The sequence below is a fragment of the Microcaecilia unicolor genome, chromosome 7 (genome assembly GCF_901765095.1).
Source record: "Microcaecilia unicolor chromosome 7, aMicUni1.1, whole genome shotgun sequence".
Classification (NCBI taxonomy): domain Eukaryota; kingdom Metazoa; phylum Chordata; class Amphibia; order Gymnophiona; family Siphonopidae; genus Microcaecilia; species Microcaecilia unicolor.
Genome location: NC_044037.1, coordinates 233,116,107 through 233,133,138, shown reverse-complemented (window position 1 = coordinate 233,133,138; position 17,032 = coordinate 233,116,107). Strand labels below are relative to the sequence as shown.

General features: G+C 42.6%; 1 protein-coding gene across 1 annotated transcript in view; it reads right to left on the bottom strand.

The window, feature by feature from the left end:
• Positions 1-258: 258 nt before the first annotated feature.
• Positions 259-17,032, bottom strand: part of STK39 (serine/threonine kinase 39) — a 479,134-nt gene continuing 462,360 nt past the window's right edge. Inside the window, exons 17-18 of the mRNA XM_030209520.1 lie at positions 15,933-15,997; positions 259-2,651 (exon numbers count right to left, since the gene is read on the bottom strand). Coding sequence (XP_030065380.1) covers positions 2,577-2,651; positions 15,933-15,997 — 140 coding nt within the window. The 3' untranslated portion in view covers positions 259-2,576. The remainder of the gene's footprint in view (positions 2,652-15,932; positions 15,998-17,032) is intronic.

Genomic DNA, 17,032 nt, shown 5'->3' with positions numbered 1-17,032 from the left:
CAAAAGTCTATCAAAATAGTATGGCTCCTATTTTAGGAGAATAAGTATACAGTATAGTCTCAATTATCCGATCTTCACTATTCCGACCATATGGAATATCCGATAACCCCCCCCCCCCCCCCCCGTGACATCACATTTATTTCTATTAAAAATCTTTGTTTTAGAACAATTTTTGAAAATCAGGAACTCTATGCTATGCCTTTGTTTACACATTGAGGGGTTTATGCAGTGATTTCCATATTATCTGACTTTTTACTTATCCGACAATGGGTCGGTCCCGTTTATGTAAGGTAATTGAGATTATCAATACATACTGTCTTCTATTACTAATATAGACACGTAAATATCAATTTTACAGTTCACTGTTTTATAAAATGTTCATAACAGAGTACATATAAAAAATGAATCAAAAATGGTCAGCAAACATAAAATCACATACATACTCAGGGTCCCTACAAATAGAACAAACAAATCCAGTAAACATACTAAAGACAATAACTACAATCCACATTCATATAATTCCTATCAAATTAAACCAAACCATCATACCTTCAACACCTTTTTAAACATGGAACAGTTGTCTGTTAAATCTAAGTTCTTTGAATCATAAAGTTCTATAATATTGGAGAATGGTTATATACTCGTTTCCTTCATTTTTAGTTCACTTAACCCTATTTCTTAGAAAGCCTTCTATAATGAGAACAATGCACTCGTGATTCTAGATTAAAATCTAAGAGAAAACAAGGATAATGTTTTATGATTTTGGAAAAGTGTACACTTGAAGGGTAATTCTACAATCTAGGTGAGTGGGTATTTAGGGAGTTTGGAAATCTGGGGAAATTGTGGAAAATATCTACATATAAGGGGGTGTCAAAACCCCTCTGGGCTTTCTACCACTCTTTACCCCCAAATGCCTTAACCTCGCCCAAGCATCTTATTCCATCAACCTTCATAGGGCAAGAACAAACCCTAATCATTTCTAGCTTGAAGATGCCAAAAAAGAAAATGGCACTATTTCACAGAATGGCTTTAAGTCAAAATAGCACTAGAAGACCTGAGGCCAGTGTCATTTCTCATTACAGCAGCAGATGCGCAGGAGTGACTGGGAATTGCCCTGTGAAAACAGAATATGGAGTAGATAAGTTTGGGAAACTTTATATAGCGGGGCCTAGGCTCCCAGTCACATCAACGCAGTTTCTGCTCTCACTGTGTGTGGCTGTGCATGTGTCAACATACATACATGAATAAAGATATGAACAGTCAAACAGCCTCAATACGTGCTCTATTTTTATCACGCAATAAGACAAATATTTTTAACATCTCCCAAAAAGTAACAGACCAATATACACTGCATAATATATGAACCACAAACTAGCATTAGTTGTGCAATATGCTTTATTTTCCTTTGACCTTTAAAATCATCTGAGTAATGTTTGTGTAAACAGTAGAATGGAATGAAATTACATCAAGTTGTATGCAAATTAAGTTATTTTTCTTAATGTTTCCTGTTTTACGTACATTGAAGAGCTGCCATTTAGTTAGGTTTAGGTAAGTAAATAATGGTACAGTTAAATCTCTTCTGGAGAATGTATTCCCGGCGCTGGAAATCCTAAATATTCATAAATTTTCATAATATCTATTTGCAGGGTAAGCGAGACTAGTCAATATTTCTATCTTTTAAAACTTAATTGCACAAAGCCCTATTATCTCCTTCAGTTCAACCGTATTATTTTTCATATATTCAAGTATTAGTTTTGAATTTATTCCCTTTGTACAATAAACCTGCAATTTAAGGACCAGCCAAATTAATATGGGTGCAGAAAGCAGTCGCTTAATGGCAACATCCTATTGTACTCTAGCTTGTAGACACTCCAAAGCAGGACAACATTTGTAGGTCAAATGCTTTTGCTCTATTTATTGATTGCACAAAAATCATAAATTAATAAGTAAGCAGTCTTAGGCACATTCTTAGCATGTGAAATCTGCAAGGCACCTCCCATACCCTACACAATCAGATGATCATTTGTTCATTTCCTCCCTACTTGAACCAAATTGAACTTCCTACCCTTTGTCATACCCAAACTTAGAGGATACTAATACCTGGAAACTTTGTATAACGGGCAACTACTTGCAAATAGTTTATCAAAATGTAACCAGTTGTCCTAAATAGGATGTTGAAAGTTAAGAAAATAAACTTTGCAGAATCCAAGTTCAGTTAACAAATCTTGATTTTCAGAAGTACATTACTAAAGAGGACATAAAAGAAACAATATTATTAAAGATGCAATTCAAATAGAGAAAACTTTATAAGGAAGATATTTCTGCTAAAAAAATTCCTTTAGTAAGCAATACAAACAGCCAACAAGTTCATTTGTTCCATTCTTTATCTTATGTTATTCAAATTGATTGATAAGAGTATTGAGAAGTTTTCTTGTAGCAGCAGTGCAGTAGCTGTGGGTTTTGCTTGTTGTGACAATTGCTAGGGAATGAAGAACAGAGTATTTGGTGCATTTATCCACCTTATCTTTTGAGCTGGCCTCTTCAATTTGAATTCTGGAGTAGTTCAATGATAAACATCAGCTGATACTCAACTGAGCAAACCCAATCAATTTGGCCTCATCTGGTATCTCCGATCCATCACAGCAAGACATCTAAATTAAATTAATACAAATATGTATAATTTCTTGTTGAAATATTTATCTGCTATGGATTATTTTCTACAATCTTTCTGTAGCCTCAAATGAAGCAAAAGTCGTTACTCAAGACAACTAATATCATACCACTAGGCTATAGTTTATCATTCTAGGCAGTGTTTGAATGAAGTGCTTTGGAATCAAGTTGATGACAATTTCCATGCATGACCCTGTTATTTATAAGTAAGCACTAAACCACCCTTTCAGCAAAACAACCATCAAGATTTTGAAACTAAACACAAGCAGCTAGTCAGTTACAAAAAGCAAGGAAAGAGAAAACAGAAGTATAGGGAAAAAAAACAACAACCTACAAGCAACATGTATGCGTAAATTGACCAGCAGTGGAAAGTTTACATACGTATGTAAAAAAAAGCACAGAGATGGAAATGGTCAAGGACACACAAACAGTATTTTGTATACACATCCACACATCACTACAACCAACATACGCACAAATTCAAGTTCTCTTTAATACAAGGGACTAAGTTTCATATACATGTAAGCCCCTCACAGAATGGAATGTGGCGACTTCCCTATGAGGAAAGGCTAAAGCAGCTAGGGCTCTTCAGCTTGGAGAAGAGATGACTGAGGAGAGATACGATACAGGTTTATAAAATATTGAGTGGAGTAGAACAGGTAGATGTTAATTGCTTGTTCACTCTTTCCAAAAATACTAGGACTAGGGGGCACACAAAGAAGCTACAAAGTAGTAAATGTAAAACAAATTGGAGAAAATATTTCTTCGCTCAACAAGTAATTAAACTCTGGAATTTGTTGCCAGAGAATGTGGTAAAAGCAGTTAGCTTATCAGGGGTTAAAAAAAGGTTTGGACAATTTCCTAAAAGAAAGTCTATAAGCCATTATTAAGATGGACTTGGAAAAATCCACTGCATATTCTAGGATAAACAGCATTAAAATCTGTTTTGCTGTTCTGGGATCTTGCCAGGTACTTGTGTTTGACCACTGTTGGAAACAGGATACTGGGCTTGATGGAGCTTTGGTCTGTCCCAGTATGGCAATGCATATGTTCTTATTAGCTACCCAGATGCAAAGTTAACATTTCTCAAACACACAAAAGCAAAAACTCACTTTCAAATACAAAGTTTCCCCGTGTTTCACACACAGTTTGAAAATCTGCAATCGTAAAAAAAACACCTTTGGAAAATTAAGGTTATCTGTATGCTGATGTTCAATTTTTCAGACCTCTGAAGAAGAACATAGAAATGATACAACAGCGCAGACTATTTATGGATGGTAAATTTTGTAAAAATTAATGCAGCTAAAACCAAGATCTTGTGGGTTAGTTCTAGAGAACTACCGGGGGCATCACATACTGAGTATTCAAATCAGTAATTGAGGTGGTTGATTTGGAGGTAAAAACCTTGACAAATTAAAGTCTTAACACTGGACTTTAAAGTAGTGAGGAAAGCCTGGATAAATTAAAGGTGGTACATCAACTGAGGGATTTTTCAACCAGTGGTTCAGGATTACTACAGTAGCTTAAGAGAATTGCAAAGGATTCAAAATATTGCAGCATGTATGACCATATTTAAGAAAGTATGGTATGAGGCAACTCCTTTACTTTCTAGGATACACTAGTTGCCAGTGGAATTTCAAATAATATTTAAAGTTGTGTGGCATTTAAGCCCCATGAAATAGGGCAGGTCTATTTGATGTGGCACCTGAAATTTTAAGCACCTAAGTGTACTCTTCGATCATGAATGACACCAACTCTTTCACAGATGGCAAATCAAAAGTAAGTTCAAAATGTAAGTAGGCAGGCTCAGTGTCTAATGTACTAGAAGTTGAATTGAATTCTATTACTAATTATAAATAGTTTAGGAAACATTTGAATATTAGGATATTTAAGGAATGTTATGTTTCAATATGAGGAATTGTAATGAGTTTGATATGCAATGAAATTCACTAGATCACAGCAAAAACATATTTGATGCTAATGGAAAAAAAACTAACAGCTGTGAAGTCAAACAAGCTGGACTCTCTTAAGCAAGCATGGGGATTATTACAGACTTATTTAGAACAGATCAATTAATCAAGAAGACTCGGTGGGTGGGTGGGTGGGGGGTGTTGGGGGATTTGGGGTAGCACGTTCTGTTTTAGATCTGGGTGTGTTAGCATACCTTTTTTTTATATTGATGCATGTTTGGTATTATTTGGGAGTTCTTTGAAAGCTATGTTAAAAAATCGGCTTATTAAAGTAAAAAAAAAAACCCAAACACAAAACTTCTACGTATTATAAGAAAATGTCGATGTGATTAAATGACTTGGGACTCAATTAACACAAACAAAAAAACTTGACAGAAAAATGTTCAGTTTTCTGAACCAGACAAGGACGACTTACTACTACTACTTAACATTTCTAGAGCGCTACTAGGGTTACGCAGCGCTGTACAATTTAACAAAGAAGGACGGTCTCTGCTCAGAGGAGCTTACAATCTAAAGGACAAAATGTCAAGTTGGTGTAGTCTAGATTTCTTGAGTAGAAGTGTGGTGGTTAGGTGCCGAAGGCGACATTGAAGAGGTGGGCTTTGAGCAGTGATTTGAAGATGGGCAGGGATGGGGGCTTGGCGTATGGGCTCAGGGAGTTTGTTCCACGCATGAGGTGAGGCGAGGCAGAAAGGGCGGAGCCTGGAGTTGGCAGTGGTGGAGAAGGGTACTGAAAGGAGGGATTTGTCTTGAGAGCGGAGGTTACGGGTAGGAACGTAAGGGGAGATGAGGGTAGAGAGGTAAGGAGGGGCTGCAGATCGAGTGCATTTGTAGGTTTGTAGGAGAAGCTTGAACTGTATGCGGTACCTGATCGGAAGCCAGTGAAGTGACTTGAGGAGAGGGGTGATATGAGTATATCGGTCCAGGCGGAAGATAAGACGTGCAGCAGAGTTCTGAATGGGCTGAAGGGGGGATAGATGGCTAAGTGGGAGGCCACTGAGGAGTAGGTTGCAGTAGTCAAGGCGAGAGGTAATGAAAGAGTGGATGAGAGTTCGGGTGGTGTGCTCAGAGAGGAAAGGGTGAATTTTGCTAATGTTATAGAGGAAGAAGCGACAGGTCTTGGCTATCTGCTGGATATGTGCAGAGAAGGAGACTTCAGGACAGGCGCCTACACCGACACTCCCGGGAAGTGCTAGAGCAGCGATAAAGCTGAAATCGGAGTATTTTTCGTTTCTCATCCAGAGAAGAGCTCATAACACCCCTAACCCATGGAAACTGAAACCGCAAGTCAGTCATTGAATCTGGCTGTCAGAATCAATGAGTGAAGAGAGGCTGGTTATCACTAAAATACATTGGAGAGAGCCTGGAGCCAAGAAGAAGAGTTCCTGTTTTTGCTGAAACCCTGATGGCTCCTTGATTGTCTTCTCGCACACAGATCAATTGAAGAGAAAAGGTGCTTCGGAGAAGAAGGAGAGGATCAGGTCACATAAGTGGCTTGGTGAAACATGCCGTGACGGCATGCCCCAAGCCACATCTTGATGGCTTCCTGACACAGTGGGTGAGATTCGGTGCTTGTTGGTGTAGTACATCGCACCCTAATTGTCTGTTTGAATCAACATAATTTGGTTGGACAGCCGATCTCTGAAAGCCTTCAGAGCATTCCAGATTGCTCGCAATTCCAGGAAGTTGACCTGAAGACCTTTTTCCTGAAAGGACCAGGCTCCCTGAGTTTAAAGCCCATCTACATGAGCTCCCCACCCCAGGAGGGATGCATCAGTCGTCAGCACTTTTTGTGGCTGAGGAATTTGGAATGGACATCGCATGGTCAAATTGGATCGGACTGTCCACCACTGAAGGGAATCCCGAAAGTTGGTGGACAGTTGGATCACATCCTCTAGATCCCCCACAGCTTGATACCACTGGGAAGCTAGGGTCCATTGAGCTGATCTCGTATGTAGACATGCCATGGGTGTTACATGAACTGTGGAGGCCATGTGCCCCAGGAGTCTCAACATCTGCCAAGCTGTGATCTGCTGAGATGCTTGAACTATGGATACCAGGGAGAGGAGGTTGTCTGCCCTTGTCTCGGGAAGATAAGCCCAAGCTGTCTTCGTGTCCAGCAGTGCTCCAATGAACTCCAATTTTTGGACAGGAGTGAAATGGGACTTGGAGTAATTTATTACAAACCCCAGTAGCTCTAGCACCTGAATAGTCATCCGCATGGACTCCAGAGCACCCTCCTTAGAGGTGCTCCTCACCAGCCAATTGTCGAGATAAGGAAACACATGCACTCCCTACTCTGCGTAGCGACACTGCAACCACCGCTAGACACTTTGTAAATACTCTGGGCGCAGACACTGGGCCAAAGGGCAGTACACGGTACTGAAAGTGCTGTGTTCCCAGCCAAAATCGAAGATACTTCCTGTGAGCTGGGAGTATCGAGATGTGTGCACAAGGAAATAGAATAGAATCCCAGCCCTTCTTCCCCTGGTGGAACGGGTTCGACCGCATGGGCCTTTAGAAGGGTGGAGTTCCTCGGCAAGTACCTGCCTGTGCTGGGAGCTGTAAGAATGAGCTCCCGGTGGGCAATTTGGAGGTTTGGATTCCAGATTGAGGGTGTATCCTAACTGGACTATTTGAAGAACCCACCGGTCAGAGGTTATGAGAGGCCACCTCTGGTGAAAAAACATTAACCTCCCTCCAACCGACAAGTTGTCTGGTGCAGACACTTTTACTGTGGCTATGCTTAACTGGAGCCAGTCAAAAGCTCGTCCCTTGCTTTTGCTGGGAAGCAGCAGGGGTCTTAGGTGCACGCTGTTGATGAGAACGAGAGTGCAGGAGTTGAGCCTGACTAGGCTGTCGAGAAGCTGAAGTGTACCTACGCCTAGCATAGGAATAGGGAGCACTCCTCTTCCCCCAAAAATACCTCCTAGATGAGGAGGTTGTAGCAGAAGGCACCCGACGGGAGAGAGAATCCATAGCATCATTATGCTTCTTAATCTGGTCAACAAGATCCTCTACTTTTTCACCAAAAACATTGTCTCCCCCCCCAGCAAGGTACATCCACCATCCGCTGCTGGACCGAATGATCCAGGTCAGAAACACGGAGCCATGAGAGTCTGCACATCACTATACCTTGAGCAGCAATTCTGGATGCCACATCAAAAGAGACATAAGTGCCCCTGGCCAGGAATTTATGACACGCCTTCTCTTCTGCTGCTTGACCACCTGGCGAAAAGGCTCAGCCTGCTCCAGAGGAAGGGCATTGACCAAGCTAGACAGCTGTCTCACCGTGTTCCGCAAGTGTACGCTCGTGAAGAGCTGGTAGGACTGGATACGGGCCGCGAGCATAGCGGCCTGATACATCTTCCTCCCAAAAGAATCCAAGGTTCTAGCTTCTCTGCCTGGGGGCGCTGAGGCATAGTCTCTAGTACTCTTGGCTCTTTTGAGGGCGGAGTCCACCACTATGGTGGATCAGATGGTGGCAGAATCTGCTGAGGCTCAGGTGCAGGTACCGGGCTGCTGAGAGGTCGCCACATCGGCACCTCCTGTATGGAGGAGGGAGCGATCCTCTCGGCGCAGACACTTCTCGGGTGCTGAATTGTTCGACGCCCCGGAGCTCTGCCTTCGCTCGATGCCCATCACGAGACTCCTCGGTTCCGATGAGGATGACGTGGAATCCTCATGTCTCCTCGGGGTCAGGTCCAACGATGGTCGATCCCATGGGCCTGCATAGCAGGAGGCCTCAAGACAGGTGGAGACCCACTCGATGCATCACTACTCCCAGCGTGTCTTGGACTCTCAGCAGCCATTACCTCTGCTCCTGACGTTGATGCGTCCCTCGATGATGACGACTTTGGTACCAATGTCGATGCCGACATCGAAGGCCTGGACCGAGGTCCAAAAACTTTCTCGCATTGGGCTTCTCAAGCTACTTGGTTCCGCTTTTTCATACGAAGACACAGAATACAAGCAGTTGGACTGTCGTCGGGACCAAGGCACTGGATACACCAGGAATGGTAATCAGTACCTGAGATGGTCCAGTTGCACTGAGTACAAGGTTTGAAGCCGCTGGGTGTCCTTGATGACATGGAAGGAAAAACGGCTCCGATGAAATCAAAGGACTCAAGTGTGCCAAGAAAAAGGGGCACAAAAAGAAGGAGAAACCAGTGTTAACTAAGGGAAACTAAAAGGAATCCTAACTCTTATTTTTTTTTTTTAAACCAGCAAAAAACATGAAAAAAGATGACTCTTATCCTGGGCCTGAACGAGGAGCACAGGCGGAACCTGTCGCACCTCATCTCGGAAAAAAAGAGAACTGAGGTACGCACTCGCGCGGCAGGCGGAAAGTCGGTCCACACACACGCGCCAGAAGACTCTAGCAAAACGTTTTTGTTTTTGCTATGGCAAAAATCCGGTTCCTGGGCCGACGACCCATATGTAAGAATAATCAGCCTGCTTGTCCTTGGAGAAATGGTACACACCCACACAGATTACTGCAACGGAATCTTTGTGGGCTGCAAGGGACTAATAAACAAACTGTGCAGAACTAAGCAGCCAGGCTAACCTTCAGATGCTCATGATTTGACAGAGAAGGCTCACTATTGCAGACCATACACTGGCTCCCCCCATTAGGGCACGATTGATGTTCAAACTCTGCACCATGGTCTACAAAATCCTCTTTGGCACAGCCCCAAACTACATCATCTAACCATATTGCCACCACAACCCTGCACTACTCAAACTGTAAGAAACTCATATACAAGTCAGTCCACTCATCCAAATTCTTTTATGTAAGTACCAAATGGTGGAACTTCCTTCCCAGAGGTCTGAGAAGCATGAACCACTACTTGATGTTTCACAAACATCTTAAAACCTACCTCTTCAAAACATTTTTCACAAACCACAGTACCCACCAACCAAACTAAAAGACTACCAGCTCACGCCCTCAACGCACATCTATTCTCACCGACATAACACTTCTAATGTTAACAAAATATATTCACTGTACTTTGTAAGCCACATTGAGCCAATTCATTTTGGAAAATTGTAGGTTATAAATACTGTTATAAATAACATAAATAAATAAAATTAAGTCACAACGTTAGCCAAAACATTTGTATGTCTTGACAGTTTCTTGAAACCCAAATAAACCCATTATATAAAAACCAATAATCATAACCAGCCTTTTTAATAAAACCGATATTCACCACCACCCCTCCACCGATTAAAATGGATTTATCATTGCCTATCACAACTCATTACAATTCCAAATGCAGAGCGTCTTGTAAAATACATTTATATCCCTTGGGAAAGGAGATTTCAAAATGCTGCACATGCAACCTTCCCTCTCCACCCCCCCCCCCCCCCCCCCACTAGTATGTGGGAGCAGCCTTTTGGAAATGCTGCTTCTACGTTCACAGTTGTCCCTGATTCCTCCGCAAAATACTGGCATTAACACTAGAGGCCGATCAAAACCGTTTTTTCAGTTTCAGCCAAAACCAAATCTATGGCTGATACTTGGCTGCTCTGTTTCAGTCAAAACCCAAGCATAAACTGCCCTGGCCCCATTACCCTGAACACCCCCTCCTTTCTCCTGCCCATAACCGAGCTCTCCTCCCAGACCTTCCTTAAAACCTGGTCTAGTGGCCTAACCGGGACAGGAGGGATCCCCAGTTGCTCCTATCCCCATCATGTCTGCCATCAAAATGGCTGCTAAGGTCTCAGCAGTCATTTTGAGAGCAGAAATGGCAGGGGTAGAAGTGACTGGGGATCGATCCTGCCAGTTAAACCACTAAACCACCAGGGTTTAAGGTAAGCATTGGGGGCGGGGGGAGAGAGGGGAAAAAGGGATAGCTCTTCCTGTTCAGGGAAGAAGGGAAAGACAGAGGGATGGACACGGCTCCTCTGGGGACAGGGACAAGCCAAAGTTTCAGTTTCAGCCAACACCAAACCGAGGCCAAATATATGGGGTCAGTTCTGGTACCAAACAAACCAGAATTCAGTTGGCCTCTAACAGGCACCCCTTCTCCTTACTGGAACCCTAGGTGTTGAGAAGGTATGATGCCCACATGCTCCTGCTCTGAAGGACCTGGGTTCAAAAATGGCCCATAACCCTTGAGATAATCCCATGGTATCACTAGGGGCAGGCCGCAAAATAAGAGCATAATACCCTTATATACATACCATAAAGGTCAAGAGAGTATTATTCCTTCTTCTACTAGACATCAGGAACCCATGGCAAGGGTGGGGACTGGACTGAGGTGGGGGCCTTAACATAACAACAGCCATACTGGGTCACACCAATGGCCCACCTAGCCCAGTATCCTGCTTCCAGCAGTGGCCAATCCAGGTCACAAGTACCTAGCAGAAACCCAAACAGTAGCACCATTCCACACTACTAATCCCAGATCAAGCAGTGGCTTCCCCCATGTCAATCTCAATATTACCTTGGGAGGTGAGGTGGGTCGGGAGAGGTTTGAATCCTGTGTCTGTGCTAGCCTCAGCCTTCACATCTGCTTTTTTCAGCGCCACTTGTGTGCCTCAGGGCCAGGTATAATACCAATGTGTGTACTCCCCTTATAAATGGTGAATAGAAGTCTGTCTTGTTGGCCCACCCTTACCACTCCTCCATGGCATGGATCCCATCATGTAAATGGTAGCTTTTACAGGTCTGGATTCTACACACGCAAATGCTGCTATTTACATGTGGGGATGTTTCTAATATAAGGACCATAATGTCAAGATTGGTTCTTTGAAGTTATAGTACTGCATTCAAAGAACTCATATTCATTCTTTTCATGTAGCGAGATGCTAGACCTCACATAAGTCTCTAATCAATTAAAAAGATATCCATTTAAGTGATGGACATACTGTGTGTACTGCAGCAATTAAGTTGTTCTTTGCTGCCCAACCCAACATCAAGTTTTATGATGGAGCTGCTCCAGAACTTGGTATACCAGTGCAGGTAACATTGCAGAAAAACTGTTCTTAAGTTAACAAGCTTATCAGCAACAAATATTGTAGGCAAAACGTAAACACATCACACTAGACAGTTTGTGCTAATATTTCAACTCCAATACAGACACGTGTATACTCCAACTCTAGGATGTTTGACAATATGTGTAACACTGGAGTTGAAATATTAGCAAAAACTCTCTAATATGATGTGTTTACTTTTTAGCTGCAGTAAATGTTACCAGTGATGTCCCTTCTGTCACAATTGAGGAAGTTATCTGCATGCTGTTATGGAAGGAGTATAATCCAGTTGGAAGCAATTTTTAATGTTTGTTAATCTCGTAGCAGTGCTGGTCTTGAGTTGCTGTATCTCAAAAAATATATAGCGGAATTAAAAAAGGTTCAAAGAAGAGAGACCAAAATGATAAAGGGGATGGAACTCCTTTTGTATGAGGCAAGGCTAAAGAGGTTAGGGCGCTTCAGCTTGGAAAAGAAGGCTGAGGGGAGATAAGATTGATGTCTACAAAATCCCGAGTGTTGTAGAACGAGTAGAAGTGAATTGATTGTTTACTCTTTCAAAAAGTACAAAGACTAAGGGACACTCAAGGAAGTTACATGGAAACACTTAAAACAAATAGTGTAAAGGAAATGTGGAAAACCATAGGAACCTGGGAGAAACGAAGGGAACCAGATCCTACAAACCCCCAAAAGCCCCAGAGGAGTCTCTCCCTTACCGGCCGCTTGTCCCCAAGAGCCAACTTAGGGTCAGGAACTACAAATCCCAGCAGCCACCTTGGGGAAAAGAGAGACAAACCAGAGTGCATTCACAAGAGCCACCAGAAGGGGGCTGCAGGAGAAGGAGTAATGCTAATTCTCCAACCTGGGGGAAGGAGAGGTGGAACAGGTGGGAAAAAGAAGAGAAAAAGCCCGAAAGGGTTAATGAGGAAAATGAGGAGCAGCTGGGGAGAGGGTGGGGCGAGGAGAGTATGGACTGGGCTCCTGGGAAGGAGAAAGAGGAGTTTGGGCCTTGGCCCATGGAGCTGACAGTACCAGAGCAAACCCTGGAGGAGCCCATGGATATATCAGCCCTGGCCCAGAGAAACACACAGAGGTAGGACAGTCCCTGGCTAAACGGGCCAGAGAAAAAGGGGTCAAGCGGGAGGAGGTCAGAAGAGTAAGTAAAAGTCTGACCAAGCGGGTGGGACCCCAGGCTTTGAGCCCGCGCAAAGCCAGAGGAACTGTGGACTTGAAAAGCCAAGGTATGGTGCTGTTTTGAGCGCTTGGCTACCTGAACTGTGGATTTAAAGAGCCAAGTTATATTGCTGTTTTTGAGAGCTTGGTTACCTGAACTGTGGATTTATAAAGCCAAGGTATAGTGCTGTTTTGAGCGCTTGGCTACCTGAACTCTGGATTTAAAAAAGCCAAGGTATATTGCCATTCTGAGAGAGCTTGGCTACCTGAACTGTGGATTTAAAGAGCCAAGTATAGTGCTGTTTTGAGAGCTTGGTTACCTGAACGGTGGATTTATAAAAACCAAGGTGTCCTGAGCTGTTTTTGTTTTTTGGGTGTTTTTTTTTGAACCCAGGCTGTATGGTGCCTGGGTTAATACAAGCCCGGGTGGGACTGAATTAGAGTTTCTTTCTTTTGGAGCCGCTCCGCCCCAGGAATCCGAAAAGGGGAACCAGCGGCTGAAGCCTGGGCTGAGTTCTCCCAAGCTGAATGAGAGAACAATAAAAGGGAAAAGTTTGTATTTGATCCTGATGTGTTTTTTTTGTTTGTTTCCTTATTGAACAAGACTTGTATGATAAAGGCTGCTGAGAAGGGCGGATAGCCCTAGAGGCTGAGCAACGCCCAGCAACCTATTACAATAGGAAGAAAATATTTTTTCACTTAATGAATAGTTAAACTCTGGAACTCTTTGCTAAAGGATATAGTAACAGGGGTTAGCATACCTGGGTTTAAAGCTCTGGACAAGTTCCTGGAGGAAAAGTCCATAGTCTGGAATGTTGCTACTATTTGGGTTTCTGCCAAGTATTTGCGACCTTATTTTAAGTATTTATATACCATTTAGACCTAAACTGTTTACAGTTTCATTTTACAGGTACTGGGACTGTCCCTAGTGGGCTCACAATCTAAGTAGCTCATTGTACTACTGTTGTTTCTGGGGCAATGGAGGGTTAAGTGACTTGCCCAGGGTCACACAGAGCTGGTTGCGCAGGATCTCAGCCCACTGCTGACCAACAGGCAGCAGTGAGAATTGAACCCAGTTTCTCAGGTCTGCAACCTGCAACACTAACCATCAGGCCACTCCTCCACTAATTCAGCTCAATGCTGGAATTAATGCCCATGCCTAACAGCTGTCAGTTAGGCATACAAAATTGTTAGTATTCTATAGCAGGTGCACGTAAGTACTGGGCATACCCTGACCATGTCTCTCCTAGATCCATGCTCCCTCAGAGTTGCGCACTATGGATTTTGCTTGCTTAATTTCTAGAATCCTAACGGTGGATATGCACATAACTGCTAATTAGTGCCAAATGATTAATGCCAATTAGCAGCTAATGATTAAATTAAGTTCTACAGCTGCTTGGCACTATTCTATAACTTGCACACAACGTTGCGTCCTAAGTATAAAATTGTGAGTGCAATACTCAATATGGGCTAACTCCAATTGGGCTAGAAATTCAAAATGTGAAAGTAAAGAGCTGGCAAAAAATTGAAAAGGGGGAGGGCAAAATTGAAGTTGATGCCTGAAACAGCAGAATGTGCAACCTCTGGTTTTCAGATTCCAAACATGTGTAACACCCCCCCCCCCCCCAAAAAAAAAAAAAAAAAGCTTTGAACATAACAGATTATTTAGGAAGGTCTTGGGTTATATTCTTGTTTGGTTGTAAAATGAACTGTGACTTTTTAAAATTTTCCCCACTTCCTACACCTTGGGATTTCATTGATTGCATAGAAAAATTAATTACCTGATAATTTTCTTTCCTTTAGTCCCAAAGGATCAGTCCAGACAAATGGGTTGTGACTATCCACCAGCAGGTGGAGATAGAGAACTTGAGTTGTGCCTCAATCTCCTGCACTTAGCAACCAAGCCAGAATTTGATAACAAAGCAGTAAAAGTGTGACTTCCATAGAAAAAAAAAAAACCAACTCCAGCCTCTACATAGAAAAAGAACTATGAAATAAAGGGCAAAACTGGTGCCTTAGAAATATAGGACCAGAACAATACAAACAACCAAAATTATATAGAACCTGGAAAAACTGAAACCATCACAGAAGGGCAGGCTCTAGACTGAATTTTGGAGACTAAAGGAATGAAAATTATCAGGCATTAACTAATTTTTCTTTCCATTATGTCCCAAGGATCAGTCCAGACAAATGGGATATACAAACACAATCGTTAAGAGGGGATGGACTGTGATATCCCTGTAGCGAGAACTGTGGCCCTGAAGGAAGCATCTGCTTGAGCAGACACATCCAAACGCTTGTGGCGTGCAGGAGCAGTTGGCACTGAGCCCGCCAAAACCACCATCAGAGATGGCCAGATTGAACTCCTGGAGATGGAATACTGACAAAGTAGGCAAAAGCAGCATGTCCACAGGTATAAAGCAAAGCGTTCAGGTAAGAGCTTACCTCCGCAGCAGGCACGAGACTTAATATGCTCAGAATAAATATACTCACAAAAAACAGCCAGTCTCATGACCTCCAAGGCACTGAAGCCCCACAGTCTTCTCACAGCACAAACGATCTCAAAAAGAACCTCAGTGGCTTTTTTTTTTTTTTTTAAAGATAAGAGGCAGGAGAAAAAGAGAAGGGAAGACCAAGATAAAGAGGTAGAGAGTGGCAACTGGGGAGCAGGGAGCAACCTAGACAACTAGGTTTACATCTGAGGCACAGAATATTCTCAACCCCAAACTCAACTAACCTGCAAGCAGGACAGGAAGTCACACAAAGTCACCACAGTGCACAGCAGATGTTATACTGCTTGCTGGAAAAAGAGAATACTGGATTGGTTGCTAAGCTCTCATTAGAGTTCTCCATCTGCTAGTGGATAGTCACAACCCATTTGTCTGGACTGATCCTTGGGACATAACGGAATTATCACTCTTGCAGCACTAAGGCAGACCAGTTTGGCCACAGCTCTTGGTTAAAATCCTGCTAACTACCCTGGGACTGTGAATACTCACTAAATTAAATGTTTTATTATATAAAGCAAACTGGATCAGAAAGTACTTACTAAAGATGAAAAAGGCTATATGAAATAGGACTCAGGTTTTTCTGTAAAAATTCCATTCTCGTCTTCCATACACTTTTCAATATATTGATACTTACCAGTTTAAAAGTCAAAGTTTTGAAAGTCAAAGGATCATCTATCATCTTCTGCAAGTTAGCAGCAACTGTAAAAATAAAAGGTCTCAAATGACAGCCAAAAAAACCCAGATTACATTAACCACCTTAACACTAAGGTTTTGCATTGGATCCAGTCATATACTACTACTGTGTCAAATTCCTCAATCTGTAAACTCTAAGGCTAGAAACCCCCTTCACTATGATGGTAAATACTGAACAATGTGGGCAACAAACTAGATTTTCAAGGAGCACTGCACAATTTGAGAAGAATGCACATTTCAAATCAGATCAATAGTCATTAAAAAAAGAATGTAATAATCAGGTTCTCCCACCCTCAAGTAACCCAATCAGCCAGACTAATCAAGGATTCTCCGTACACAGCATGGGAATGCAGCAACACTTTGGGTGATGTCACTGACGGAGCCTTGTGTGATCACTCTAGCTAAAAAAAGCCAGAAAGTGACTGAGAATGCGCAGGGTTCCCATATTGCCTTGGTCTGCTCCATCCCCTTCAGTTTATAACTAAGTGAACTAAAATGAATCATGCCTTTGTGTGTGTGTATATGCATACTTTTTTGGCAGGGGCAGTGGGAGAGTGAGTGCTTATCTGTAACAAGCATTCTCTTTTGACAGCAGGGGACTGTAGGCATACTCTAGGTGAATCCCAAGCTGAGGGTTACCTTGAGATGATACTATGTGATATCATTGGTAGCATGATGGTAAGCTGATGGGCAGATGAAAAGGATTTAATGAGTTCTCATCAAGCAAAGAGGTTGCAAAGGACTGCTTAGCCAAAAGCTGCATTTTGTGCTGAAGAGTAGCCCAAGCAATATTTGCTGAAAACATGCAGCATAGCCCATGAAACAGCCTTGCAATATCTAGAATGGAGGCTGCTCCGAGATTTGGCATGGAGGATAATCTCACTTGGAGTTCATGTTGGCCAATATGGTCTGGAAGAGGGAGGACAAAGTATGTAACAGAGAAATGCAGTCTGAAATCCAATTTGCTAGTGTTTGGAAGCAGGAATGCTCAAATTGTTTGGTGAAATGTGACAGCTGTGAAGATTTTTGGATGTTCTTTGG